This window comes from Lepidochelys kempii, chromosome 18 (assembly GCF_965140265.1).
Source record: "Lepidochelys kempii isolate rLepKem1 chromosome 18, rLepKem1.hap2, whole genome shotgun sequence".
Taxonomy (NCBI): Eukaryota; Metazoa; Chordata; order Testudines; family Cheloniidae; genus Lepidochelys; species Lepidochelys kempii.
In genome coordinates, this window is record NC_133273.1 from 2,850,167 (window position 1) to 2,877,604 (window position 27,438).

Here is a 27,438-nt window from a genome sequence, read left to right on the forward strand (position 1 = left end):
GTACCTGCCCTGAGGGGGTTTCTGGGGGGAGGCCCGGCTGCGGGCGGTCCCTGCCCTGAGGGGGTCTCTGGGGGGAGGCCCGGCTGCGGGCGGTCCCTGCCCTGAGGGGGGGTCTGGGGGGAGGCCCGGCTGCAGGCGGTCCCTGCCCTGAGGGGGTCTCTGGGGAGAGGCCCGGCTGCAGGCGGTCCCTGCCCTGAGGGGGTCTCTGGGGGGGGGGGGGGCCCGGCTGCGGGCGGTCCCTGCCCTGAGGGGGTCTCTGGGGGGAGGCCCGGCTGCGGGCGGTATCTGCCCTGGGGGGTCTCTGGGGGGAGGCCCGGCTGCGGGCGGTCCCTGCCCTGAGGGGATGTCTGGGGGGAGGCCCGGCTGCGGGCGGTCCCTGCCCTGAGGGGGTCTCTGGGGGGAGGCCCGGCTGCGGGCGGTCCCTGCCCTGAGGGGGTCTCTGGGGGGGGGGGGCCGGCTGCGGGCGGTCCCTGCCCTGAGGGGGTGTCTGGGGGGAGGCCCGGCTGCGGGCGGTCCCTGCCCTGAGGGGGTCTCTGGGGGAGGCCCGGCTGCGGGCGGTACCTGCCCTGAGGGGGTCTCTGGGGGGAGGCCCGGCTGCGGACGGTCCCTGCCCTGAGGGGGTCTCTGGGGGAGGCCCGGCTGCGGGCGGTCCCTGCCCTGAGGGGGTCTCTGGGGGGAGGCCCGGCTGCGGGCGGTCCCTGCCCTGAGGGGGTCTCTGGGGGGAGGCCCGGCTGCGGGCGGTACCTGCCCTGAGGGGGTCTCTGGGGGGAGGCCCGGCTGCGGGCGGTACCTGCCCTGAGGGGGTCTCTGGGGGGGAGGCCCGGCTGCGGGCGGTCCCTGCCCTGAGGGGTGTCTGGGGGGAGGCCCAGCTGCGGGCGGTCCCTGCCCTGAGGGGGTCTCTGGGGGGGGGGGGCCGGCTGCGGGCGGTCCCTGCCCTGAGGGGGTCTCTGGGGGGAGGCCCGGCTGCGGGCGGTCCCTGCCCTGAGGGGGTGTCTGGGGGGAGGCCCGGCTGCGGGCGGTCCCTGCCCTGAGGGGGTGTCTGGGGGGAGGCCCGGCTGCGGGCGGTCCCTGCCCTGAGGGGGTCTCTGGGGAGAGGCCCGGCTGCGGGCGGTCCCTGCCCTGAGGGGGTCTCTGGGGGAGGCCCGGCTGCGGGCGGTACCTGCCCTGAGGGGGTCTCTGGGGAGAGGCCCGGCTGCGGGCGGTCCCTGCCCTGAGGGGGTGTCTGGGGGGAGGCCCGGCTGCGGGCGGTACCTGCCCTGAGGGGGTCTCTGGGGAGAGGCCCGGCTGCGGGCGGTCCCTGCCCTGAGGGGGTCTCTGGGGGAGGCCCGGCTGCGGGCGGTACCTGCCCTGAGGGGGTGTCTGGGGGGAGGCCCGGCTGCGGGCGGTACCTGCCCTGAGGGGGTCTCTGGGGAGAGGCCCGGCTGCGGGCGGTCCCTGCCCTGAGGGGGTCTCTGGGGGAGGCCCGGCTGCGGGCGGTACCTGCCCTGAGGGGGTCTCTGGGGGGGAGGCCCGGCTGCGGGCGGTACCTGCCCTGAGGGGGTCTCTGGGGGGAGGCCCGGCTGCGGGCGGTACCTGCTCTCTATTCCAGGAGGAGCTGGCGCACTGCCGGGACACCCCCATGCAGAAGCACTTCAGGCAGCCGTCGGGGTTCTGGTCGCTCAGGTAGAAGGCTCCAGGCGTGCACTCGTTGCAGAGACGTCCCCACCACATTGGGCTGCAGAAGAGACGGAGGTTTGGCACCGAGAGATGCGGGCAGGCTGGGCACGTAGCAGGGCTGCTCCCACTGCACCCCCACCCACGCTGCCCCAGCCGGGCAGGGCCCAGGGGCTCCTGCGTGCTCCGGGGCACTGGCCTGGCTCCAATACAGCCCATCCTCCAGGGATCCGACCGATCTCGTGTTGGCCTGGGCCTCTGGCAAGGGGCCCCCACTGCTCTCAGGTGGGCACAGCACCCACAAGTCCTGGCGCCGAGTGCCAAGGGCCCTAGGGAGCGCTGTGTCTGTCTGGGAACCCTGGATCATGGAGGAGGGGGCATGCTAGTGGGACTAGCCTGTGCCGCTCCAGGCCGCAGGCTGCAGGGCGCAGATGGCGTGGTTGAAGGCGAGCTGCGGAGATGGCAGAGCTGGCCACCGTCTGCCAGGCAGCTGTCCAGCACAATAGCTGAGGAGGGTCATTGTACTCGGGCTGGGCCACAGCCTCCGAGGCGGGCACTGGGGGTCCCCTCCTCTCCCTCCCTGACTCCAGGGAACAGATACGCCCCTGCAGCACCCCCAGAATGGATGAAGCCCCTGGCATGGAGCCAGCAGAGGGCACACAGGAGTGGCCAGGGCCAGGCCCTGAGCCCTACGGGAGGGCGTGGTGCAGGAGTCCTGGGGGCTCCAAATGCAGCTGTCTGCCCCAAACCTCTCAGCGCGTCCCCCAGCCCCGAGGCAGGCCCTGCCCGACAGCCCAGAAGGCAGGACCCAAGTACTCGTTTCTGCTTCTCGCTTCTGCTGTTCAAATCCCTGTCGCCACCTTGTGCTCCCCAGGCCAGCGGGGTCGCATTGCACTGCAAAGCACAGCACCGCACCACACAGTGCTGGGCCACACTGCACCGCACCGCGCAGCACCGCGCTGTGCCACACTGAACCACGCAGTGCTGGGCCACACTGCATTGCACCGCACAGCACTGCACTGTGCCACACTGCACCACACTGTGCAAGGCCACACCGCACCATGCAGCGCTGGGCCACACTGCACCGCACAGCACCGCGCTGTGCCACACCTAACCATGCAGCGCTGGGTCACACTGCACCGCACCGCGCAGCACCACGCTGTACCACACCGAACCACACCGCGCAGCACCGCGCTGTGCCACACCGAACCACGCAGCGCTGGGCCACGCTGCACCGCACCGCACAGCACCGCGCTGTGCCACAACGAACCACGCAGCGCTGGGCCACACTGCACCGCACCGCGCAGCACCGCGCTGTGCCACAACGAACCACGCAGCGCTGGGCCACACTACACTGCACCGCGCAGCACCACGCTGTGCCACACCGAACCACGCAGCGCTGGGCCACACTGCACCGCACCGCACAGTACCGTGCTGTGCCACACTGCACCGCACCGCGCAGCACCGCGCTGTGCCACAACGAACCACGCAGCGCTGTCCACACTGAATTGCACTGCACAGCACTGCACTGTGCCACACTGCACCACACCGCGACAAGGCCACACCGCACCACGCAGCGCTGGGCCACACTGCACTGCACTGCACAGCACCACGCTGTGCCACACCGAACCACGCAGCGCTGGGCCACACTGCACTGCACTACACTGCACCACACAGCGCTGGGCCGCACTGCACCGCACTGCGCTGGGCCACACTGCACTGCACCGGACAGCACGCGCTGTGCCACACCTAACCACGCAGCACTGGGTCACACTGCACCGCACTGCACAGCACCGCGCTGTGCCACACCGCACCACGCAGTGCTGGGCCACACTGCACCGCACAGCACAGCATCATGCTGTGCCACACCGCACCACGCAGCGCTGGGGCACGCTGCACCGCACCGCACCGCACCGCGCTGGGCCACACTGCACCATGCAGTGCTGGGCCACACCGCACCACGCAGCGCTGGGCCACGCTGCACCGCACTGCACAGCACCGCGCTAGGCCACACTGCACCACACAGCGCTGGGCCACACTGCACTGCACGCACTGTGCCACACTGCACCATGCAAGTGCTGGGCCAGACTGCTCCGCACCGCACAGCACCGTGCTGTGCCACACCGCACCACGCAGCGCTGGGCCACACTGCACTGCACTGCGCTGGGCCACACTGCACCACACAGCGCTGCGCCACACTGCACCGCAACACACCGCACAACACCAAACCACACAGCCCCATATTGCACTGTACCACACCGCACCATATTAAATTGTACCATGCAACGCCACACCTCACCACACCGTACTTCACTGCACCAGACCATAGAGTATCACACTGTACTGCACCGTATCGCACCACACAGCGCGGCATCACACTACACTGCAACACACCACACACCATCAAACTGCATAGCCCTGTACTGCACTGTACCACACTGCACTGTACTGTACCATACTAAACCATATTGCACCGCGCCACACCACCCGTACTGCACTGCACCAGACCATCGAGTATCACACTGTACCATGCCGTACTGCACCGCAAGGCACCGTGCAGCACCACACCACACAGCACCGCACCGCACAGCACCGTACCTACCTTACAGCGGCAGGAGCCTCCTGTGGAGTCACTGCTCCCCCGCTTGTCACACTTCATGAACTCCTGGGCTGGGGAAGCAGAGGGGTTTGCAGCCAGTCAGACACTCACCCAACCACCAACCCACTCGTCTCCTGCTACCACGCCGTGGGGCAGCCCTGGCTGCTTGGCACTGGCTGGTCTCTGTGCAGCCAGGGGCACCGGAGCGGGATGGGGCCACAGCACTGTCAGCAGCTGCAGTGCCCATCGCACCCTGGGGTGTTCTGGGTCCAGATAAGATCATGAGGGGATGGAGTGAGGGGGCTGGGCGTCACCAGCAGGGGCTCCCTCAGGGGTCACAGTGATTCTGTCCTGCCCCACTGATGGCTCCCAAACACAAGGCTCAAGGCTATGGCGTAGGGGTCTCGGTACACATGGCTCAGGAGCCAGGCACGGAAGGGCCCAGTTTGGGGGCTCCCCCAAGGGCAACGTGATGTTTGCAGAGGCCCTGCTCAGAGAAAAGATCCAGACTGTCGATCTCCTCATTGAGGGGCTGGGCACGACCCTAGGGATGGCTGTGGGTCTCCAGCAGAGCCCACAGCACCCCCAGGAAGGCTCCAGGCACAGCCCCTGCCTGAGGCGAGGGACGAGGCTGAGGCCTCTCTGCTGGGATGCCAATGAGCAGAGCGGGGAAGAAACCCGCGCAGTGCCAAGGTCCGGGGCACTTACTGGCAGAGGGCACATGGGGGTACTCACCCGTTGTCACACACCTCCCGCCTGGCTGCATGGGGTTCCCTTCGTAGCCACGGGCACAGCTACAGGGGAATTGAGAGAGATGCCGGGTCAGACAGGCCCGCCTGGAGCAAGGCCATGGATGTCCCCTCTATAGGGCAGGTTCCCTGACCCCGACTTCCCAGAGGGCACCCATCCATCTCCCAGTGCGGGAGAGCTCTCAGAGTGTCCTGTTCCCCATGGGCTCCCCCGGTCCATGCCAACCCCTGCCCTTCTCCCTCCTCGCCAGTGCCATCCCTGCTGCCCATCCCCCCGCACACCAGGCCCAGCAGGCCCCCTCAGCTTACCCCTCCCTGCAGCCTTCCCCATCTAGGAGAATGCCCCAGTGCCCTGGGTAACATCCCCCCCTGCTCCCCCAGTGCCTCAGGGACCCACCTCTCACAGCGCCGCCCCGTGTACCCCGGGGCACAATCGTCGCATGTGGCCTGGCCGTCTGTGTCCAGGAAGCACGTGTTGGAGAACCTGCAGGCAGCAAAGCGGAGACAGTTAGCGCCCTGCGTGCCCCCGGGAGAGCATGGAGCCAGGCATAGAGCAGCCCAGCAATGGGGCAACCCATGCCCTGCAAGCCACGGGGTGGTGCGCTCCCAGCACTCACCTGCGCGCGGAGTCAGTGTAGGGGCAGGGGCAGGCCCGGCAGGCCGTGGCGTTGCCTCTGGTGGCATCTCCGAAGAAGCCAGGTTTGCACTTGTTACACTGAGGCCCCTCTGTGTTGTGCTGGCAGTTCTGGGGGAGGGAGGAGGTGGGTCGCTGAGGCTCCAGGAAGCTGCAAGGGGCATGGTGCCCGTGGCAGGCAATGCCACCCGCACTGTGCAGCACCACACCCTGAACAAGGGGGCACAGGCCCGCTCCCCACAGTGACTCCCCTCTGCGCTCAGATTGCCCCAGCATGCACTGGACTGGGCATGTCATGGGTGGCACTGACCATCCACGGTCTACCTGGCATTGCCCCGGGAATAGGTCCGGCCAGCACATGCCCTAGAGGAGAGAGCCCAGGAGTGGGCGATGCACAGAGTCCCGCTCCATCCCGCTTGGCATCTGCCCCTCCCCCTCCCGTCACTAGGGAGGCCAGGTTGTAGCCAGGCAGTAGCCAGGCCCTGTTCCTTACCAGACAGTAGCCGAAGACCCGGTCACAGAGCTGGAGTGCCCGTGGCAGTTGCAGCCGGAGCAGGTGCCGAGGTAGGGGCCCTCGGGTACCCGCTCAAAGCGGGCATCGCACCTCTCGCAGGACAGGCCCAGGTAGCCGATGGGGCACCTGGAAGGAAGCAGGAGGAGCTGGCCGCAGGGAGTGGGACAGTCCCAGGCTACGGAAAACCCAGGGCTCAGCTGACGTTCCCCTTGGAGATCCGGCAGGCCCAGGGTGCTGCATCCCACCCCTGGTTCCATCAGGGATGGAGCCTGAGCCAGGACAGAGCACAGTGGGCGAGTGGCGGGCAACAGATGGGTCTCCACATTGGGGGGGGGGCAGCCAGAGTGGTCCTCTCCCCACTCACTAGGGGCTGGGGAGAGCGGGCTGGTCCTTGGCGTGAACAGAGGGCTCCCCTGCTAGAAAGACAGCTGTAGCCTGCTCCCTGCAGCTCCAGCGGGGCCCAAGGATCATGCCCTGGGGCAGTTGCCCTTCCTTAGTTCGGGACTGGGATGCTCCAGAGCTGAGGGTCCAGCACAGTCCCCAGTGCTTCCCCACAGCACCCTCCAGCTTCCCCGCAGCGCCCTCCTGCTTCCCACAGCGTCCTCCTGCTTCCCCGCAGCGCCCTCCTGCTTTTTCGCAGCACTCTTCCCGATTTAGTTGGGGTTGGTCTTGCTTCGAGCAGGGGGTTGGACTAGATGACCTCCTGAGGTCCCTTCCAACCCTGATATTCTATGATTCTGTGATTCCCTGCAGGGCCCTCCTGCTTACTCGTTGAGCCATGGCACACAAGGGGGACCCATGACACATAGGGGGGACCCGCAGCAGATGCTAGGGAACTGCATCAGGCCCTGGGGGACCCACAGCACGTACTGGGAAACCCCTGGCACACAGTGGGGGGACCCATGGCACGCAGGGCAGACCCAGATCAGGCACTGGGGACCCGCATCAGGTACTGGGGGGACCTGCAGCATGCAGGGGGGACCCGCGTCAGTCACTGGGGGACCCATGGCACGCGGGGGGACCCATGGCAGGCACTGGGGGATCCACAGCACGCGGGGGGGCCCGCAGCACAGCAGCAGGGGCCCAGCCCTGTCACAAGGAAGCACGCCGAGTTTGGGCCCCAGCCTTGTTGCAGCAACGGTACGTCCCGGCTACACCAGTGCATGGAGGGAAGAGAGACACCAGCCAGCCCACGGCTCCTTGAGCCCAGAATGTTGGGGCCCTGAGCTTCCTAGGAAGCAGGAGACTCCCCCCACCCAAGCCGGGCAGTTTCCTGATGGCACCTGCACTCCTCGACGCCCTGCGCCATGCCCTGGCTCGTGAGCTCCGTGGTGGTGGTGTCCATGGCGATGTCGCTCATGCCCTACGCTCGCCATCTTGTTGTCGTAGACCGTCTGCACCAGGATGCTCTCCAGGTTCTGCAGGGCCAGGAGCAGCGTCTCTCGGCTCACCGGGGCACCCGACTCGTGCTGCCAGTTTTCCTGGGAAAGGCCCAGGGGAGGGACAATGTCGCATTCGCCCCCCGAGTGCACGCCGGGAACACAGGGCAATATGGACCGGGGGAGGGGCATCTCAGCACTGCACTCAGAGGACCAGGCACACAGCAGCTCCAGATGCCCCTTCATGGCTCTGACAACCACACTGGATGTGACCTACCATGTCCGAATACCTCTTCCCCAGTGACTGGAGAGCAAGGGAATCCCCTAGCATGTGTTCCTGGCAATAAGGGACCAGGAAGGAGCTGGTGGAGAAAGCCAAGGGAAACTTTGTTTCTCCTGAGGGCATCATGCCCAGTGCGGGACAGCCTAGCTAAGGAGCTCAGGACAAGTGGCGGGTCTCAGCATCCCGTCTCCTTCACCCCAGCTTCCCGCTGCCTTTGCCTGCCTGGAGCTGCCAACAGGTGTCCAAGGGGCAGTTGGTGAGCCACAGAACGAGCCTCGGTCGCCAAGCCAGGCCTGCCTCCCGCTGCTGCAAGGGGCCCGCCGGGCATGGCAGGGTCAGCCGGCGTGAGCAGCAGAACAGCACCCACCGCACGGTGCGAGAGCCCTACTGGAAGCCAAGTGAGTGGGCTGAACGTCACCCCCAACACATGGTCATCGGCTCGGGCAGCTGAGAGAGCATGCTGCCAGGGACGGAGGCCCCCAGCCCTCCCTGGGCACGTGGGGCCAGCTGCCTCTCCAGCAGACCCACCTCTGTGAAATGAATCTGGAGCTGGTTGATGACCGATGGCTGGGTGGGCACCTGCACCCGGTAGATGAGCTTCTGCCCATTCCCCACAATCACCACACTGGACTTCTGCACAGGCTCCGACTGGCCGCGCGCTAATGCATAGCGCACCTGGAAGCTGAGGTACCCGCCGTAGGAGTCCACCTGCAACAGCAACAGAGCTCAGGTCAGCATGCAGTCGGGAGCTGGCAGCCCCAGGGGAGTCCTGCAAGCCCTGCAAAGAACCCAGAGATGGTCCCCTCCACCTGCCAGCCCCTCCCTCGCCCTCCACAGGGCCTCAGGCCGTCATGGCGCCCCTCGTGTGTAGCCAGCCAGCAGGGGGTGCTCCTGGGGCGTGGGCAGGGTAGAGCAGAGCCCTCGCCCCTGTTCTAAGCCCACGTGAGGCTGTTGCTGGCTTGCGTGTCTGGAAGGGCCCCTCTCTTCTCCAGCACCAGCCAGGCCGCAAAGCCACCAGGCCCCTGGGGACGCGGCACTGGGCTGCCCCGCACAGTGGCAACCGTTCCTGCCCCAGAGTCCCCCAGCAGAGCAGGCACTTCCCTGTGCCCTAGACGGTGCCAGCGGAGGGATGGGCTACTCCACTTGCCACCTCCCCTCCCAGGCTGCTGTCCCCTCCCCACCCAAGGGTCTGCCCAGTCCCGGCCCTTCACCTTGTTGCCCAGGAACTGGCTAGGCAATGTCCAGAAGGAGTTCTGTGCCAGAAACCTCCTGGACAGGTCCACGAGCTGGAACTCCTGCAGGGCGGGGTCGATGTGGAGCTGCGTGGAGGAGAGGGGCAGCGTCCCCAGCTGCGCTGGTGTCGTCACATTCACCCCCTGGCCAGGAGGGGAAAGGCTTAGCACCCCCTGCTCCCAGCACAGCGCTCACCCACACAGAAAGGGGCAGGGCTGCATGGGGAGACGGCGGCTGCGAGGGGCCCCGCAACGAGACCTGCTGCCCTCCCTCAAGCCCCCCTGTGCCCCCAGAGCTGAGCTGTGGCTGATGAGACCCCTCTGGTCTGGCTGCCAGAGTGAGTCTGTGGACCAGCTCTGCATTGTCCTTGGCCCTTCACAAGGGCACCTGCTGCACAAGCCAGGAACCAGAGTGGGGCCTGATTGGCCAGGAGTCAGCTTAGAGGAAACTCTCAGCCACAAGGGCCCTACCAACCCCTCCACCCCAGCCCTGTCTGCAGCCAGCCACTCTGGAGGCCATTCCACTAACTGCTAGTAACCTGCTTTCCAAGCTGGGCAGCCAACCTAAGCCGCCCTTCCAAGGCCCACGCCAGCCCTCCCAGGCCAGTCTGTGCAGGAGCAGGGGCCGCAGCCCTCAGCACCACGCCTGAGGCGAGGCCAACTCGGTGGGCTCACACCCCAGCAGGGGGCATTCCTCCCAGGGAGACGTGCTTCCCAGCTGGGAAACCACAGCCAGACTCTCACCCTGGCAAAGCCACAGGGCAGTAACCATGGCCCAGAGAGCAAGGGGGCATGTTGCATGGCAGGGCCCGGCTAGTATTGGCAGCTGTATCAGCAGTTACCCTTCCCGGCCCCTCACCCTTGAAGTCCTCAGGCGTGTCAAAGCGCAGGCGGATCTGGTCCCGGTAGCGGCTGGTGCCTTGGCAAGCTGTGGTGATGCCAAAGCAGAAGCAGGCCAGGCATTTGGAGGTACTTTCAACATGGAAGTGTCCTTCGGGGCAGGGACCTGCCGGGAAACGAGGGAGACCACGATAGGCCCTGGCGCCCTGGGGGCACAGAGCGGACCTGGCTGCACATCCCTGCTGGTGCCACAGCGCCCCACGCAGGAATAGGGCGGGGCAGGCAGGTGCCATGGAAGCCATGGCGGGGGTGACGGAACCGTCACTGACCAGGAACGTCCGGCCCCACCTGGGAAATTTCTCACGCAGGTGAGCCCCATACGCCAGTCGGCTCCCCATTCCCGCCCGTCCTGCTTCCCCATCCAGGCTCAACTCCCCCTTCCCCAGGAGCTGCGAGGCCACAGCTGGGGAGGTCACAGACCAGCGAACCAAGCCCCCAGGCCCTGCGCTCACTGGCCAGGTCTCAGGCTGGCAGAGCTGGCAGGGAGGGCGGGTGTTGGGCCCCAGACTCACCACGCTGGGGCTTGAGGCTCAGCACACCGTCGGGGATCCCGAACACCATGCCCCGGGCATTGATGGCTTCACAGGTGTAGGCCCCCTGGTCGGCCTCCTTCACGTCCCGGATGGTCAGCATCCCGTGGCCGTTCTCGCTGCTTATGGACACTCTGGGGAGGGGAGGAAGGGCAGTGCCCACAAGTCCCAATGGAGGGAGCCCTGGCAAAAGGGTCCCATATGCTGCAGAGCCCCTCACACCAACCTCCCACTGCATTTCCACTGCAATGCCCCTCTCCCACTGCAGAGCCCCCCACATGCTGCAGAGCCCCTCATGCCAACCCACCACTGCACCACCACTGCAGAGCCCCTCACACCAATCCCCGCTGTGACTCCACTGCAGTGCAAGACTCCACTGTGACTCCCCCACTGCAGAGCTCCTACTCGACTGCAGAACCCCACCATGAGCTGCAGAGCCCCTGCACCACTGCAGAGCTCCCGCACGCACTGCAGAGCCCCTCACGCCAAATACCACTGCACCTTCACTGCAACACCCCCTCCCACTGCAGAGCCCCTCATGCCAACCCTCACTGCACAGCCCCTCGCCCCAGAAGAGCCCCCCACATGCTGCAGAGCCCCTCATGCCAACCCCCACTGCACTTCCACTGCAGAGCCCCTCCCCCACTGCAGAGACCCTCACATTAATCCCCACTGTGACTCCACTGCAACACCCCTCCCCCACTGCAGAGCCCCCTTCTGAAACCACATTCCCCGCTCCCTGGGGTGTCCTGGGCCATCCCCAGCCTACCTCCTGTTGGCAGGGATGTGTCCCCAGTTGAGTCTCCAGGTGATGATGGGGGTGGGCACACCGACGGCCACACAGCGGAAGCGCACTGTCTGCCCAGGGATGGCCTGCACGGACTCCTCGGGGGGCGTGATGACTTGTGGCGGTGCTAGGGGGAGGAACCAGTGAGGCAGGCGGGCGTCCCCCACCCCGGGCCTAGGCTGCCCCACAGCAGCTCCAAGGGGAGGGCTCCCCCACCCCTCCTCGGAGGGCAGAGACCCCTCTGCCAAGGCAGCTGGCTGAGCCCACCCCTCACCCCCTGGGGGAAAGGCCCCACAGCCCACCCCATGCCCGCACTCACTGCAGCCGACCTCGTCGGAGCGGTCGGGGCAGTCGGCCTCCTCGTCACACTGGTAGCTGGCCGGGATGCAGGTGCGGCTGGACACACAGATGAACTGGTCGGGGCTGCAGGTGTCGCCGGGGCCCTTGGTGGCTGGGGGGCATGCGACGAGGGGGTTAGTGGGCATAAACCTGCGAATGCTTGGCCACACTCCCCCGCCTGGCCAGCATCGCCCCTGCCCAGCTGGCATGACCCCCCCGCCTGGCCAGCATCGCCCCCTGCCCAGCTGGCATGACCCCCCCGCCTACCAGCATCCCCCTCATCCCCCCAGCTCAGCCAGGGCCAGGCACATGCACACCGCTGGCCAGCCCCCCGCCGAGGACTATCCCAGTGCCAGCTGGGAGAGGCGAGTCCAGTCGGCACTGGGCCTGGGCCAGCACAGAGCTGAACCCGTGCCCAGCCCACAGGAAGCTGTTACGAGTCTCTGCCAGCCTGTGGCACCCATGGGCACCCTGCTCTCCTCTGCCATCCCACCGGCAGGGCAGCAGCTCGGGCTGACCCGGCTTCCGCTGGCAGCTCCTCTGGCCCACTGCGGCTCCCTGGCCCCGGGACACAGCGCGCCAGCTGCGTGAGGGGCACCAAGGGACACGCCGTGCTCCTCTCCCACGCAGCACCCTCGCCTCGGCCCCAAGCCCCACCACACTGCCGCCAGCCAGAGCCCCCAGCCCCAAGGGTCTCCGTGGAGTCACCAAACGGCTCCACTGCTCCGCCCTGGCAGGCCTCCTTCGCACCCTGGAGTCAGAGCCACAGCCTGGGCCATTTGCAGGCACCAGGGAGCAGCCCGGAGCTGTCCTGGGTGCCCTGGGGCTTCACGCAGCCAGGCTGGGGAGCTGGGCAGGGCCCGGGGAAGGCAGGGTGGCTCTCGCCGGCACACTTACGGCAGTCGGCCTCATCGGAGCCGTCCACGCAGTCGTTGTCCCCGTCACAACGCCACAGCTTGAGCGCACAGTGCCCGTTCCGGCACCTGAACTCGTTGGGCTCGCACGGGGTAGCGGTGCCTGTCGGGCGGGAGAATCCATCAGGGCACGGCCTGGGCCCTGCCTGCATCAGCGCTGCCCGCCCCCCCGCGCTGCCCATCTCCCCAGTGCTGCCCATCTCCCCAGCGCTGCCCGCCCCCAGCGCTGCCCGCCCGCCCGCGCTGCCCATCTCCCCAGCACTGCCCGTCCCCCCGCGTTGCCCGTCCCCCCGCCCCGTGTCATGGAGAGACCCTCCCCCGTGCTGCCCGCCCCCCCCGCGCTGCCCATCTCCCCCGCGCTGCCCGCCCCCCCGCGCTGCCCGTCCCCCTGCGCTGCCCGTCCCCCTGCGCTGCCCGTCCCCCCGCGCTGCCCGTCTCCCCCGCGCTGCCCGCCCCCCGCGCTGCCCATCTCCCCAGCACTGCCCGTCCCCCCCAGCACTGCCCGTCCCCCCCGCGCTGCCCGTCCCCCCCGCGCTGCCCGTCCCCCCGCGTTGCCCGTCCCCCCGCCCCGTGTCACGGAGAGACCCTCCCCCGCGCTGCCCATCTCCCCCGCGCTACCCGTCCCCCCCGCGCTGCCCGTCCCCCCGCGTTGCCCGTCCCCCCGCCCCGTGTCACGGAGAGACCCTCCCCCGTGCTGCCCGTCCCCCCGCGCTGCCCGTCCCCCCGCGCTGCCCATCTCCTCCGTGCTGCTCATCTCCCCCGCGCTGCCCGTCCCCCCGCGCTGCCCGCCCCCCGCGCTGCCCATCTCCCCAGCGCTGCCCGTCCCCCCGCGCTGCCCATCTCCCCAGCGCTGCCCGTCCCCCCGCGCTGCCCGTCTCCCCCGCGCTGCCCGCCCCCCGCGCTGCCCATCTCCCCCGCGCTGCCCATCTCCCCAGCGCTGCCCGCCCCCCCGCGCTGCCCATCTCCCCAGCACTGCCCGTCCCCCCCAGCACTGCCCGTCCCCCCCGCGCTGCCCGTCCCCCCGCGTTGCCCGTCCCCCCGCCCCGTGTCACGGAGAGAACCTCCCCCGTGCTGCCCGCCCCCCCGCGCTGCCCATCTCCCCAGCACTGCCCGTCCCCCCCAGCACTGCCCGTCCCCCCCGCGCTGCCCGTCCCCCCGCGTTGCCCGTCCCCCCGCCCCGTGTCACGGAGAGAACCTCCCCCGTGCTGCCCGCCCCCCCGCGCTGCCCATCTCCCCCGCGCTGCCCGCCCCCCCGCGCTGCCCGTCCCCCTGCGCTGCCCGTCCCCCTGCGCTGCCCATCTCCCCCGTGCTGCCCGTCCCCCTGCGCTGCCCGTCCCCCCGCGCTGCCCATCTCCCCCGTGCTGCTCATCTCCCCCGCGCTGCCCGTCCCCCCGCGCTGCCCATCTCCCCAGCGCTGCCCGTCCCCCCGCGCTGCCCATCTCCCCAGCGCTGCCCGTCCCCCCGCGCTGCCCGTCTCCCCCGCGCTGCCCGCCCCCCGCGCTGCCCATCTCCCCCGCGCTGCCCATCTCCCCAGCACTGCCCATCTCCCCAGCACTGCCCGTCCCCCCCAGCACTGCCCGTCCCCCCCGCGCTGCCCGTCCCCCCGCGTTGCCCGTCCCCCCGCCCCGTGTCACGGAGAGACCCTCCCCCGCGCTGCCCATCTCCCCCGCGCTACCCGCCCCCCCGCGCTGCCCATCTCCCCCGCGCTACCCGCCCCCGCGCTGCCCATCTCCCCCGCGCTGCCCATCTCCCCAGCGCTGCCCGCCCCCCCGTGCTGCCCATCTCCCCAGCACTGCCCGTCCCCCCCGCGCTGCCCGTCCCCCCCGCCCCGTGTCACGGAGAGACCCTCCCCCGCGCTGCCCATCTCCCCCGCGCTACCCGCCCCCCCCGCGCTGCCCATCTCCCCCGCGCTACCCGCCCCCCCCGCGCTGCCCATCTCCCCAGCGCTGCCCGTCCCCCCGCGCTGCCCGTTTCCCCCGCGCTGCCCGCCCCCCGCGCTGCCCATCTCCCCAGCGCTGCCCACCCCCCAGCGCTGCCCGCCCCCCCCGCGCTGCCCGCCCCCCCGCGCTGCCCATCTCCCCCGCCCCGTGTCACGGGAGAGACCCTCCCCAGCGCTGCCCGCCCCCCCACCCCGTGTCACGGGAGAGACCCTCCCCAGCGCTGCCCGTCCCCCCGCGCTGCCCGCCCCCCCGCCCCGTGTCACGGGAGAGACCCTCCCCGCGCTGCCCGTCCCCCCGCGTTGCCCGTCTCCCCAGCACTGCCCGTCTCCCCGCCCCGTGTCACGGGAGAGACCCTCCCCAGCGCTGCCCGTCCCCCCGCGCTGCCCGTCCCCCCGCACCGTGTCACGGGAGAGACCCTCCCCGCGCTGCCCGTCCCCCCGCGTTGCCCGTCCCCCCGCGCTGCCCGTCCCCCCGCACCGTGTCACGGGAGAGACCCTCCCCAGCGCTGCCCGTCGCCCCGCACCGTGTCACGGGAGAGACCCTCCCCAGCGCTGCCCGTCGCCCCGCACCGTGTCACGGGAGAGACCCTCCCCAGCGCTGCCCGTCGCCCCGCACCGTGTCACGGGAGAGACCCTCCCCAGCGCTGCCCGTCCCCCCGCACCGTGTCACGGGAGAGACCCCCCCCAGCGCTGCCCGTCGCCCCGCACCGTGTCACGGGAGAGACCCTCCCCAGCGCTGCCCGTCCCCCCGCACCGTGTCACGGGAGAGACCCTCCCCAGCGCTGCCCGTCCCCCCGCCCCGTGTCACGGGAGAGACCCTCCCCAGCGCTGCCCGTCCCCCCGCCCCGTGTCACGGGAGAGACCCTCCCCAGCGCTGCCCGTCCCCCCGCACCGTGTCACGGGAGAGACCCTCCCCAGCGCTGCACAGGGACCCGATTCCCCAGTAATGATCCGTCAGCCAATTGCGGGAGCCATCCGAGCCGAGGGCCATGTCCTGGGCTAGCGCTGCAGCCGCTAGCCTGGCTGTTCTTTTGCTGCCCCTCCTGGCCCAGTCCACCCCCTCACGCCCCCTACCGCAGCTGAGCTCGTCGCTCCCATCCAGGCAGTCCCGCTCGCCGTCGCACAGGTAGTCCCGGGGGATGCACTGCTTGTTGGAGCAGACGGCTTCATCCCGGCGGCAGGGGCGCTGCTCCAGGGGGTGCCGAATCGGTGGGTGCTTGGGGGTGACGAGCCGGGGGGGCGTGGTGGCTGGCACCCTCCTGGTAGTGATCATGGGTGTCGAAGGGGAGGTTGTGGGTGTCCGGGTGGTGGCTGGCTGAGCAGTGGTGATGGGCAGGGGTGGGAAGGTCACCACTTCCTGCCGATCTGGGACCAGACAGAGAGAGCATTAGAGACCAGAGAGAAACGGGCTGAGAGCCAAGGTCAGGTGGTAGGGGATCCAGCTCTGGGACCTGAGATCCTGGGCCCAGCTGGGCTAGGCAGGGGATCCAGCCCTTGGATCTGAGATCCTGGGCCAGGCCAGGCAGGGGAACTAGGGATCCAGCCCTGGGATCTGAGATCATGGGCCAGGCCAGGCAGGGAAGCTGGGGGCAGGGAATCCAGCCCTGAGATCTGAGTTCCTGGGCCAGGCCAGGCCAGGCCAGGCAGAGGCGCTGGTGGCAGGGGATCCTATATCCAAGGCCAGGGACACTAAGGAAGGTATCTGTGATCAGGAGAGCCAGGCTGGCTACCCAGGGTTCAGCTGGAAGGAGGGGCAGCGACCAGGTAGGCAGCCAGGGCATGCAGCGCCGGCAGGAGTGGGATCCAGCCTTAGGGAACGGGGATTCCATGGCCGGGGGGCACGAGACATTACTAGTTCACTCCCATCCAAGCTCAGCTGCCTGGCCTGGGGTCATGGCAGCATGGAGGTCCCATGGCAAGGACTGGCACTGCTGGGTCCTGGGCCCTTTGCTAGCATTGGGATGCCCCCGGCAGTCTGAGGGTGTCCCTGGCACATACAGGATGGGAGGGCTTGTGAGCAGAGCATGCCCATGGGAAGAGCCTTCACAATACACATGCCCCCTCCCCAGCCCAGTGGCATTCCAACTAGTGCCCAGGCAAGGGGCAGCGCCTGGCTGTGCCCAAGGCTGTCCTGGCAGTTGGCCCTTTGGAAGCCTAGGCAAGGGGTGCCCAGTCTCTCCCGCAATGGCAGCGGGTGGCGAGGGAAAGTCCTGGGGCCCCCAGGCTCCCTACCACAGCCGTGCTCATCGGAGCCGTCCCTGCAGTCAGGGCTGCGGTCGCAGCGGTAGGCCAAGGGCAGGCACTCCCCAGTGCCGCACCGGAACTCCTCGCTGGGGCACTCTGCAGGGGACAGGAAGCGGGGGGGGATCAGCTAGTTCCCGAGGCAGCCCCCACTCTAGGACCACAGGCGCCCGCGAGCTCCTGGCCCCTGCAGCCTGAGGCCTCCAGTTCCCAGGGGTCGAGGTAGGTCCTAGCTCACGAGGCCTCCAGGGCAAGTGCCCCCTCTCAGCTGGGCCAGCCCCATGCACCCCAGGCCTTGGGGCAGAGGGTCTCGCTCACAGTTACAGGGGTTGTTCTGGATCTGCCATGGCGGCACAGCACGGGCTGAGCCAGGGGTAGACCAGCGCTGGGGGAGCTCAGTCAGGCTGCGCAATCCACTCCCAGGGGCATCGCCTGGGACCAGCTGAGCCCGGGAGACCAGCCTGCTGTGAGCAGTCCCTCCCCCTGCCACCCCCAGGGGTCTGCTCCACTCCAGCTCTGGCCTAGAGCAGGGCAGGCAGAGGGCATGGCCTGGGCAGCAGCGCTCTCTTAGGGTCACTGAGGACGGGCAGGGGCTCTACCCAGCACGGGGCGGGCTGGAGCTTCAGGTTCTAACCCCAGCTCTCAACTTGGCTGCTCGGTGCCTCGAGTTCCCCATCTGCAAAGCACCTTCGGGAGCATGCGGCATAATCCCTCCCACCTCCCAGGTGGGAGAGCCCCTCAACTGGAGGTGCCGGGGGTTTCTTGGGTCTCTATTGCCCATGGCTCCGTGGTCGCAGGGAGGGAGGGAGCTGAGGCCTGGAAGCTGCTGGGAGGTATTTGACCCCACCAGAGCTCCTGAGGGGGGCTCGTGCCAGGATTCCTGGCCCTCTCTGGGCTGGGGGGGCTGGATCTGTGCTGCGAGTGGTTCAGAGGGGAGGAGCTGGTTAGAGGAAGGACATACGCAAGGGGACCACTGCAGGGGAGGGGCTGGACTGGGAGGATCCAGCGAGGTCCAGGCCTCCCAATCAATGGCTCCGCCCCCTTCAATAGCCCTGCCCCCATCAGTAGCCCCGCCCCTGCCCGTTCCCGGCACCTACCGCAGTCCAGTTCATCCGACATGTCGCGGCAGTCAGGGCGGCGGTCGCAGCGGAACTCCTTCTCAATGCACTCCCCGCTGCGGCAGGCAAACTCCTCCCCAGTGCAGGCACGCACATCCAGGGGCACTGCAATGGGCAGGAGTCAGAGCCACGGGACCCCCAGGCCAGCCGGGGTCAGCGCCTTGGGGGCGAGGGGAGGTGCCACTAGGGCTCCAACCCCTGGGGAAAGCTCCCAGCCCATGGGCCAGGGCTCGAGGTCCAGCCCAGGTCTCTGCTGACCTTGGCCCAGCTAGCTCCTGGGATGGCAAATCCCAGCCGGATGGCTGGAGTTTGCCTGGAGCCCCTTCTCCTCTGCAGGCTCACAGGGGGCTCCCCAGAGCTCCACTCACTGCCACCCCACCCCCAGGGACGCCCTACGCTGCCTCCTCCCACCTCCCCAGACTCACCCAGCTGCACTGAAATCCCCTCGCTGCCCCCTGCCCACATGGGCCAGGCATGGGGTGGGATCCAGCACCAGAAACCCCGTGAGCTGCGTGTTCAGGAAGCAAAACAAGCACTGCACACGGTTAGAGGCAGGCAGCAGGTACCCACACCACGGGCCATATGCCATGTGACACACGCGACACATGGCAGATGCCATGTGGAACACGCCATGTGCACACGCCACGCGGCATATGCCTTGGGGCACACGTACTATGCGGCAGACATGCCATCGCACAGGGCCCACCTGCCCCCAGCACCTGGTGGATTTGGACTCCTGCCTGGTGGGTCCCTGCACGAACCACCCGCTCTGACCTTGATGAGTCTGCTGGGCTCAGGTGAGGGTGGGTTTGCTCGGGCCTGGGTCTGCGGGGGTCTGGGAGCAGCGCAAAATGCAGCCAGCCGGGGGCAGTGCCGTGGAGGCTGCCGGCTCCCCCATTGGAGGTAAGTACCAGTGCTCCGCAATGCCCCCCTGGTCAATCTCAGGAGCAGCACAGACAGGCTCCAGAGCTCACCTGGTACACGAGCGAGGGGAAGAGGGCACTTGTTATTCTCCCCAGAGCCCACAAGCCTCACAGGCCATGTCCATGGTTCCCAGCCCGACAGTGAGGGCCCTGGCATGGCCCTGTGTCTCCTGGTGTGGCGGCACTGGGAAAGCAGCCATTTCCAAGTGCCTGCACAAAGGCGTCGAGCCGCAGGACAGGGTCTGTGCCAGCTGCGGGGGGTGTCACCTGCCAGGGCCCCAGCTGCAGGGCCAACAGCCAGGCATCAGCCAGTGGCACCAGAGCCACGCAAATGGCAGGCCGCCCAAAAACACACCTGGCACAGCACAGCACGGCACGGCACGGCACAGCGTGGGGGAACCTGGAGCCTGTTGCAGGAGCCGATGGGGCCTGGCCCAATCCGGGGGGCCCAGCATTGGTCTGCGCTCCGAACACCAGCCGAAGGCAGGCAGGCAGCACCCCACCACGCTGGGTCACAGAGACCCTCCCGGGGGCTGGCAGCTGCCGTGGGAGGGGAAAGGAGATGTCTGCGCCCTCTCGCACAGTCCAGACCAGCTCACCCACAGGCTGGGCTTCTGGGATCTTTAATCTCTTTACTGCCAATCACTGGGGCAGGAACTGGGAACCCTGGGTGCTCGGTGGAAGGGCCTGGCACTGGGTGCAGCAGCCAACACCCAGCTCTGGAAATCTCTTCAGGCCGAAGGTGCCCAATGACAAAACCCTGCATCCAACCAGCTTGTGCCAATCAGCGGGAGCCCTCTAGGGTGCAAGGGGCTACAGGAAGAGCAGAGGCTGCCCCTGGGGCGCTCCCCCCGCCCCTCCCCTGGCTGCCAGTTGCACTGCAAAGCCTCCAGGTTCTCCCTGCACCTGCTGCCTCACCCTACTCACCTGGCGACTCCCTGGCAATGGGGGGAGGTGGGGTCTGGGCTGCAAGTGAATAGAAGGTTAGAGCCAGGGAGGAAGGGCCCCCCAGGCCTAAGCGCAGGCCGCCTAAGGAGTGGAGGTCTCTGGCTCGGGGCCACCTGGCTCAGCCCTGGCCAGACAGCAGCTCAGTGGACCAGCCAACGCTGCCCTCCCTCCCGCCTGCCCTCCATCTGGCCCCACAGGCAGCAGGGCCGCAGCCGCAGCCCCACACAGGGAGCACTGCCCCTAACCTGTCATCTGGGCTGCCAGCTGACCCTCCCAGCAGAGCGGCCCCCGCTGTGCCAGGCGCCAGGTTCCAGCCGGGTTTGCTGGGCCTGGGCAGGGGAGCAGACAGGCTAGGGAGTCCAGAGTGAGACCACGGCACCCGGGCAACACAGTGACTGCAGATAGACCGATGGACACAGCCCATGGATGCCCAGGGAGCAGTCTGGTTCTATCGGACAGCGACCAGAACCAGCCCTGTTCTGTCCACGCAGGCCAGGCCAATCTGTCCCAGCCCCTCTGAGCCACTGTGGGGTGAACCACACAGACAGACCGGCCTTGGGCCCATACCATGCCCATCGCGGGCACAGGCCCCACCCCGCACTTAGTCTGCCAGTCGCCAGGGCTCAACTGCTGGGGAGGGGCCTCCTGCATGCCCAGGATCTGTTCTAAACACACTGGCAAGCTGCTGCCCCCCCGACCCCGGCCCCCTTGGCACACTCCAACAGCGCCCAGGGCAGTGACCCCAGTTGGGGGTCCAGGCAGGGCCTCGCTCACCTTCCCCAAGGCGCCGGAACTGGAAGCCCTGCGTGGAGGTGACGTAGGAGGCAATGGAGCCGCCCTGGATGATGGAGTAGAGCACCTCACGGATCTCCCGCTCGTCCAGGTTCCCCTCTGAGCCCACATCCAGCTCCACAAAGACACAGTCGTCGATTTCCCTGGGGAGAGCGGGGCCCGGGCTGAATCGGGGGAGGTGTGCATGCGTGCTCCGGCCACTGCTCCGTACTGGATGGAAGTAGATTCCCTTGTGTGCGTGGGTCTCCCAATTGGGATCCACCAGGCTCGTGTGTTCCCAGTTACCTCCCCCTCTGCAGATAATAAAAATCCTGCTACGGCTGCGCTAACGGGGCTGCTCCTTTCGCTCCCATGCTCAGGCCTGTTTGAAACAGCTGCAGTCCGCGGGAGGAGCAGAGCCGTGACCCCCGCAATGTCTCCGGCTGCAGAAGGCGGCGCGGGGTGGGGTGTCCTCTCTTTGGGCATGGTGTGCGACTCCCCATGCACACTTTGGACCCTGGCGCAGGGTGCTTGGGGCACAGCCGGGCAGGGCGTGATGCTGACAGCTGGGAAAGTTCCAGCTCCCAGAGATAAATGCCCCAGGCCCAGGGGAACAGGGGACAGAAGGGCCTCCATTGCCCTCCCCACCCCGCGGCACTGCCAGGGGCACCTCACTCACTTGATGAACACCACGCTGACCACCTGCTCCCCGCCAATCTTGTAGTACTCGGACTCCAGCTGGAGAGAGAGGCAGAGAGAGCATCAGCAAGAGATACCCCATGGCCGAGGGAGGCAGGGGGCAAATCCCGCAGGCAGCATGGCCTAGTAGTGAGCGCAGGGCACCATGAGCCAAGCTGCTGAGGTTCGTCACCTGACCTAGCCATCGGCTCCAGGCTCTTCCCCCACCCCAGTTTGCCCATCTATCCTAGGGACAGTGACCCTGCCTGGAAAGGGCCTTGGGGCCCGGTGGGCTACGCCCACTAGAGACTGAAGCCCCTTGCACCCAGGCTGGGCAGCCGGGGCCGACAGACCTCTGTAGTGCCGAGCAGGGGGCAGGGTTACTGCTGAATCTGGGAGCAGCAGGGGCCAGCTGCCAGGGAGCTCTCTGGGCAGGGCCAGGTGGCAGGGCCAGGGCTCACCGTATCCACCACGGCCTCCGAAACCTCCCGGAACTCCTCCGAATTGGCATCGTCTAGGCGAGGGCTGTAGTCGATGGACTGGGTGAAATTCACCAGAGCGCGGAAGTAGACTGGGCATGTGGAGAGGAGAAACAGCCAGCATGAGAGCAGGGCGCAGCTGAGCAGGGAGGACCAGCTCTAGGGCCTCTGCACTGACCAGCTTTACTGGCTACCTCCAGGGATCACCTTGCCCAGCCCTGTAATGCAGCCACCTCTGGGGTGGGTTGCTGCAGCCACATGACAACACAGTGCAACTGTTAGGACAGGAAGTGAGGAAGACTAGGGTGTCCAGCTGAAACCTGCAGGACCCTGGGACACCAGAAGGCCCCCCGCTGGGTTAGGACCTGGCCAGGCCAATGGAGCCAACACCCTTATTCTGCCAAAAAGAGCCAAGGGATCATTAATGACCAGAGGGGGACACGACCTGGCTGTGCACCTTGTGCAGCGCAGCGCCCCCTGGTGCTGTGCTGAGGCACTGGCTCTAGCACTGACTGTGGTGGGAGAGCGCCCCCTACTGAGCCCCCAACACTGCCCCCAGCAGCACAGCGCCTCCCTCCCAGTGTGACGTTTGCCCAACCGAGGCGGTTCCCACCTCGACCAGCCGGGACCCCCTGGGACGACGGCAGGGCAGGGGGCGGCACTGGGGAGCCCTCCCTCAGGAGTTGGCCTCCCATGCGGGCAGAGGGAGCAGAGCCCTGATCATCTCCCCAGGGGCAGGCTCCACTGACGGTGGGGTGGGGTGGAGGGGGCAGGCTCAGCCTGGCTCCCGGCTGGGAAAATCCTCAGCCCCCTTTGCAAGGCCATCTGCAGCCAGCCCCGAAGGGTCCGTGCCACAGGGGCTGCGCCCAGGTGGGAGCTCTGGGCCGGGGGGAGGGGTCTGTGGAGTCCTGCTAACTGCACCCCCGAGCTTCACACGCCTGCCGTGCCAGGAGCAGCCCCTGGCTCCCTGCATCAGGCTGCGGCTGCCAGAGCTCATCCCCCGCTCGCAGCTGCCCTGCGTCCAGCCCCGCAGGGACCCCTCCCCAGCACCAGCTGCTCAGCTCCTTGCAGTGAGTAAACAGCAGCCCCACTCACCACCTCCCCCAGCTCCTGCAGACAGGCCAGACACCACACAGCTCCCCCACAGGACAGCTGCTCCCAGGCCAAGGAGTCCCTGCAGCCTGACCCCCAGCACCGGAGACCCAGGGGCAGGGGGGAGCTCCTCCACCATGTGGTTGCACTCTGACTGGGCCTCTGGGCTCTGCCCACAGGGATCACCCAGCCGAGGGCAGCACTGGCTTGGCCTCCCTGAGCTGGCTCTCTGGGGCAAACACCCTAGGTGTGGGGCCGAGGGGGCACACAGCCCGGCCTTGTCAGAGAGGAGAGGCAGGCTGTGCCAGGGAAGTTACTATGCCCTGCCCTGCCCACACGCTCCACAGTGCCTTGTCAGGTATCGGTAACACGGTCCCAGCCCCACCACACGCAGTGGTGACGTCACCAGGGAGAAACTGCGCCCTGCCTGCTTCAGATGCCCCAGCTTGGGGTCTGACACTGGCAAACTACCCCCCAGGTACATGGCAGAGCTGGACAATCTACCCCGCTCTTCTCCAAGGAGAAAAAGGCCTGGCATGGGAGACTGGACTCCTGGGTTCCATTTCCTGTTCGGGAAGGGAGTAGGGACTAGTGGGTTAGAACTGGGGGGCTGGGAGCCAGAGCTCCTGAGTTCTTTATCCTGCTTTGGGAGGACTGTGCTCCCGCTGGAATTCTGTGCCATTGCGCAATGCAGAATTAATGTTCCCCACAGAATTTGTTTTTCATGCAGAATTTGTGATTTCAACCAAAATGCTTCCTTTTTCCTCCTGTCTGACCCTAGCTGTGCTGCCCTCCCTCCTACATTTGGGGGTCTACCGAGTTTGCAGCCATGAAAATTGCAACACAGACCGTGAAATCTGGTCTCCCCAGCGAAATCTGGTCTCCAGCCTCCCAGCTCTGAAGGCAGCACTGCTGCTAGCAACAGCAGAAAACGAAGGGTGGCGAGCAGCCACCGCTCTGCCTCCTCCTGTCTTGTCGCTGTCTTGTTACAGACACACGCGCTGACTGGTATTTTGAAATAAATGACCAAAATAATTGAAACCGGCCTGATTATTTTGTTTTATTTTGATAAATAAAATATGCAGCATTTTGAAATATTGTGCATATAATTTTTAATTTTTTGGCACAGAATTCCCCTTGGAGTAGAGAGTGGAGTCGAGTGGGGGTGGGTTAGGGGGTCAGTGCTCCTGGGTTCTGCTTGGGGAGGGAAGTAGGATCGAGTGGATTAGAGCCGGGGAGGGTTGAAGTCAGATTCCTGGGTTTTATTCACAGTCCTGCAACTGGGTGAATTCCTTCCCCCGAGGTGCCTTACTTTGCCCTCTATAAAGCGGGGAGAAGGATCCTGACCTGCTGGGGAGGTTGTGCAGAGCTCTGAGATCCTGGCAGGGATGGGACAGGGTTGTCGCTGTGCCCACTGGCGCTGCCTGCCCCTAGCTTGGTTCACCCCATGGAAGTGGGCGGCCTGTCTGCAAGGAGAGTCTGTTTCCTGCCCGCTAGCATGGGGGCTGGGGTGCCAGCAGGACAGCTGCAGGGTACTGGAACCAGCCGGGGGCAGGGCAGGGGGGCCAGATGAGGCTTCTCACTATCCCAGGGGCTGGGAAGGATGGAGATGGGCACTATGCATGGGGCAGGGGCCCCTTTCAGAACGCAGCAGCTCCCCTGCAGCTGGCCAGTCAGCCCCCAACCCTTCCCAGGTGCCCCCCAGCAGCCTGGGAGAGCCAGAGTCTCCTGCAGGCTGGATGGAGCTGCTCAAGGGCTGCTCCCTGGGGTGATGCCTTGTAATGTTGGCTCACAGGCCCGCACACAGAGCCAGCAGTCTCCCCACGTTCCAGGGCTGCTTCTGCTCCCAGCCAGGCCCTTCCCAGGCACGGGAGAGGCCGTGCCACCAGCACCAGAGAGGGCAGTGCCAGAGAGCACTTGGGGCTAGGGGTGGTGGCCCTGCCTGAAGACAGGGGCTTCCCCCATTTGCAGCGAGGTGCTGCCATTCCCTGCCCAGGTGCCCCTCCCAGAGCCCAGGGAACACAAGGGCACTTGTCAGGCACACAAAGAGCCCATTGAAAGTGCCCTGTGACAGCGGGGATGGCGGGCAGCCAGGGGGTGGGGTCGCCCCTCACACCCTGCCCTCCAGCACAGCTCACCCCAAAGAGCGCAGCCAGGCGGCCACCAGGAAACAGCCCTTCCTCAGCTCAGGGGGAGGGAGCATGCGGCTCACACTACAAAGCCCCTTTTCTTGCAGCGTCGGGGATGGGGGTTCAGCCTGGAGCCGGCAACGCGCATCACTGGGCCTCGCTAACTACCAGCAGCCCAGAGCCCAGCTCTCTGCTTGGCCACTGCTCTGCTTCTGCCAGCCCCTCAGCCTGGCCTCAGACAGGGTGATGCTCCAGCCCTCCTGCCAAGGAGCTGGGACCTCGTCACATGGGACATTTAATTCCTGCAGACGCCCTGGGGCTGGCACTGGGTGGTCGCTCTCCAAGGTGGGTCCCAGCCCCCATAGGCTCAGGAGGGCAGCCTCAGCCCTGCCCCAGCTGGGTATGTGCCCTTGTCAGCCCCACTGGCTACCCATGGGCATCTGGGCACAAGAGCGAGAGTTCAGGGGCTTTCACGTCAGACTGTGCAGCTCTCTGGCTGTACAAAAGCAGGATTGAGCACATGGGGGGTGCACACAGGGTTAAAATGAGTGGGCAAGCAGAGGGTGCCCATGGGAAGCCTTGCACCAGCAACACTGCCCTACAAACATGCCCAATGGCCCCAGGCAAAAGCCCAAAGAATTGTGCCCACAACCCCCAGTGCCCAGCATCGGGAGGTGCAGCCACATGCACATGGCTGGGGCTGCGTTTGTAGCCAGGCACTGGGAGTGGCGCGTTGGGGGGCCCTGGCTCTGGCTCAGCCCTGGGCTGGAGAGCAGCCTGCTGCAGGAAGCCCAGCCTGCTCCCTGGCTGCCCCAGCAGCCACTCGTCCTCCTTTTAAGGAGCCCTCGGTTCTCGGCTGCACTTTGTTTGCACTTGGCTGGGGAGGGAGATGGAAAAAATGCCTCCGGCTGCGGAGCCCTCAGCTTCCTGCTGCTGCGTCCGGCGCCGGCTGAGCCACCCCTCCCGGGCACCCGCTCCGGGCTGCACGGGGCTGGGGGCTCCTGGGACAGACCTGGCTCACCATGACCTGGGGGAAGGCAGAGTCTGCCTTGGAAATCACTCCCTCCCCTGCCAGGGCACTGCGCGGATGGCCCACTGCCTCGCCACACGGTGCCTGGGACCTCTGGAGCTGACAGCAGAAGCCAGCCCAGCCCTGGGCAGGCTCCTCTCGTGAGGCAGGGCACGTGGGGGGTGACACACCCAGCCCGGCGCTCGCGCTCAGCACAGACCCTGGGGCTCTCCAGCGCTCCAAGCTCGCTGCCCTGGGGAGACCTCTGAACTCATGAGCCCAGCGAATGACCTTGGCAGGGGGCAGGGTAGCCGTGGTATTACCCAGCTCACACACAGGGGCTGTGTCCCAGAATCAGGATCAGGGCCAGGAGGCAGGTGGTGCCCCAGCATGCCCACGCCACCAGGGGAGATGGTCCGGCCCTGTGACGTGGCCACAACAGTGCAACATGCGCTTTGCCTGTGAAGGCCCAGAAAGCCCCTCTACACGGCAAGGGGAATCCAGCCTCAGCGCCAGGACGAGGGCAGCAAATTGCAGTGAGCTTGGGGTGAGCAATAAGAGTGACGGGGGGTCGCCTGATAGGGAGAGGCGGAAGGAGCTGGAGCTGGCCAACCTGGCAAGAGAATGGGCTGGCGAGGCCAATGGTGTCCTGGGTGGGAGCTGGGGGCACAGTGCCCTGATCCCCTGCAGCACTGAGCTGTGCAGGGATGGTTTCTACTCTCCCCTCTCCTGGCTGCCGTCTGAGCACCTGGTAGCTCTGACTGCTCACCACGTTCTCTGCCCTAGCAGCCAGACGAGCACCAGGCCTCTCTCCTTTTACACAGCAGCCAATGGCGCCATCCTACAAGGGCACTTGGGGGGGAAGGAGAGCTCAGTGGTTTGAGCATTGGCCTGCTAACCCCAGGGTTGTGAGTTCAATCCTTGAGGGGGCCATTTGCGATCTGGGGCAAAAATTGAGGATTGGTCCTGCTTTGAGCAGGGGGTTGGACTAGATGACCTCCTGAGGTCCCTTCCAACCCTGATATTCTATGATTCAGGCAGAGCTGGGACTAGATCTTAACGTCACGTCCATGCTCCCCTCCAGAGCCACTGACCGAACCCAGGAGTCCTGATCACGACCATTCCACATGCAGCCCCCTGGCTAGCAGCTGAGCCACAGAGGGGCAGCTACTCCTGGAGCTCAAGGACTGGGGCTAGGAAGGCCCAGGGTTCCAGCGTGCCAGCGACCCACAATGGAGAGATCTGCCAACTGGGGTAGAAAATAAACAACCCAGCCTTGCAGCGAGGGAACCGGCTCTGCTGCTAACAGCCAGACAGCCTGTCCCTGATGGGGTGGCCCTGATACCCCACACTGCGACCCTGCTCCTGCAGGCGGGATGCTGCTGCCCCAAGATGCAATGGAACCACAAGGCTGGGGTGGGCAGGTTCCATCTCAGCTGTTTTTCAACAGAAAACTCTGGTTTCGACTAAATGAAATTTTTCACAAATAGCGTCAGCTGCCTGCAGAACAGGATTTTTTGTCCAAAATCCCGAAAACCACAACAGTTCAATTTGGAGAGGCTGACACGGTGCTGCCTGAGAATTGTAGTTCGCATGCC

General features: G+C 66.9%; 1 protein-coding gene across 1 annotated transcript in view; it reads right to left on the minus strand.

Moving 5' to 3' along the window:
• Positions 1 to 27,438, minus strand: part of HSPG2 (heparan sulfate proteoglycan 2) — a 194,685-nt gene that overhangs the window by 121,875 nt on the left and 45,372 nt on the right. The window contains 24 exon segments of the mRNA XM_073316403.1: positions 1,573 to 1,701; positions 1,703 to 1,714; positions 4,256 to 4,323; positions 4,988 to 5,046; positions 5,399 to 5,485; positions 5,619 to 5,746; positions 6,129 to 6,157; positions 6,160 to 6,275; positions 7,433 to 7,512; positions 7,514 to 7,630; positions 8,340 to 8,519; positions 9,023 to 9,185; positions 9,902 to 10,049; positions 10,456 to 10,607; positions 11,243 to 11,387; positions 11,580 to 11,711; positions 12,497 to 12,616; positions 15,527 to 15,817; positions 16,685 to 16,792; positions 17,791 to 17,916; positions 19,662 to 19,700; positions 20,457 to 20,617; positions 21,133 to 21,191; positions 21,593 to 21,702. Coding sequence (XP_073172504.1) covers positions 1,573 to 1,701; positions 1,703 to 1,714; positions 4,256 to 4,323; positions 4,988 to 5,046; positions 5,399 to 5,485; positions 5,619 to 5,746; positions 6,129 to 6,157; positions 6,160 to 6,275; positions 7,433 to 7,512; positions 7,514 to 7,630; positions 8,340 to 8,519; positions 9,023 to 9,185; positions 9,902 to 10,049; positions 10,456 to 10,607; positions 11,243 to 11,387; positions 11,580 to 11,711; positions 12,497 to 12,616; positions 15,527 to 15,817; positions 16,685 to 16,792; positions 17,791 to 17,916; positions 19,662 to 19,700; positions 20,457 to 20,617; positions 21,133 to 21,191; positions 21,593 to 21,702 — 2,759 coding nt within the window.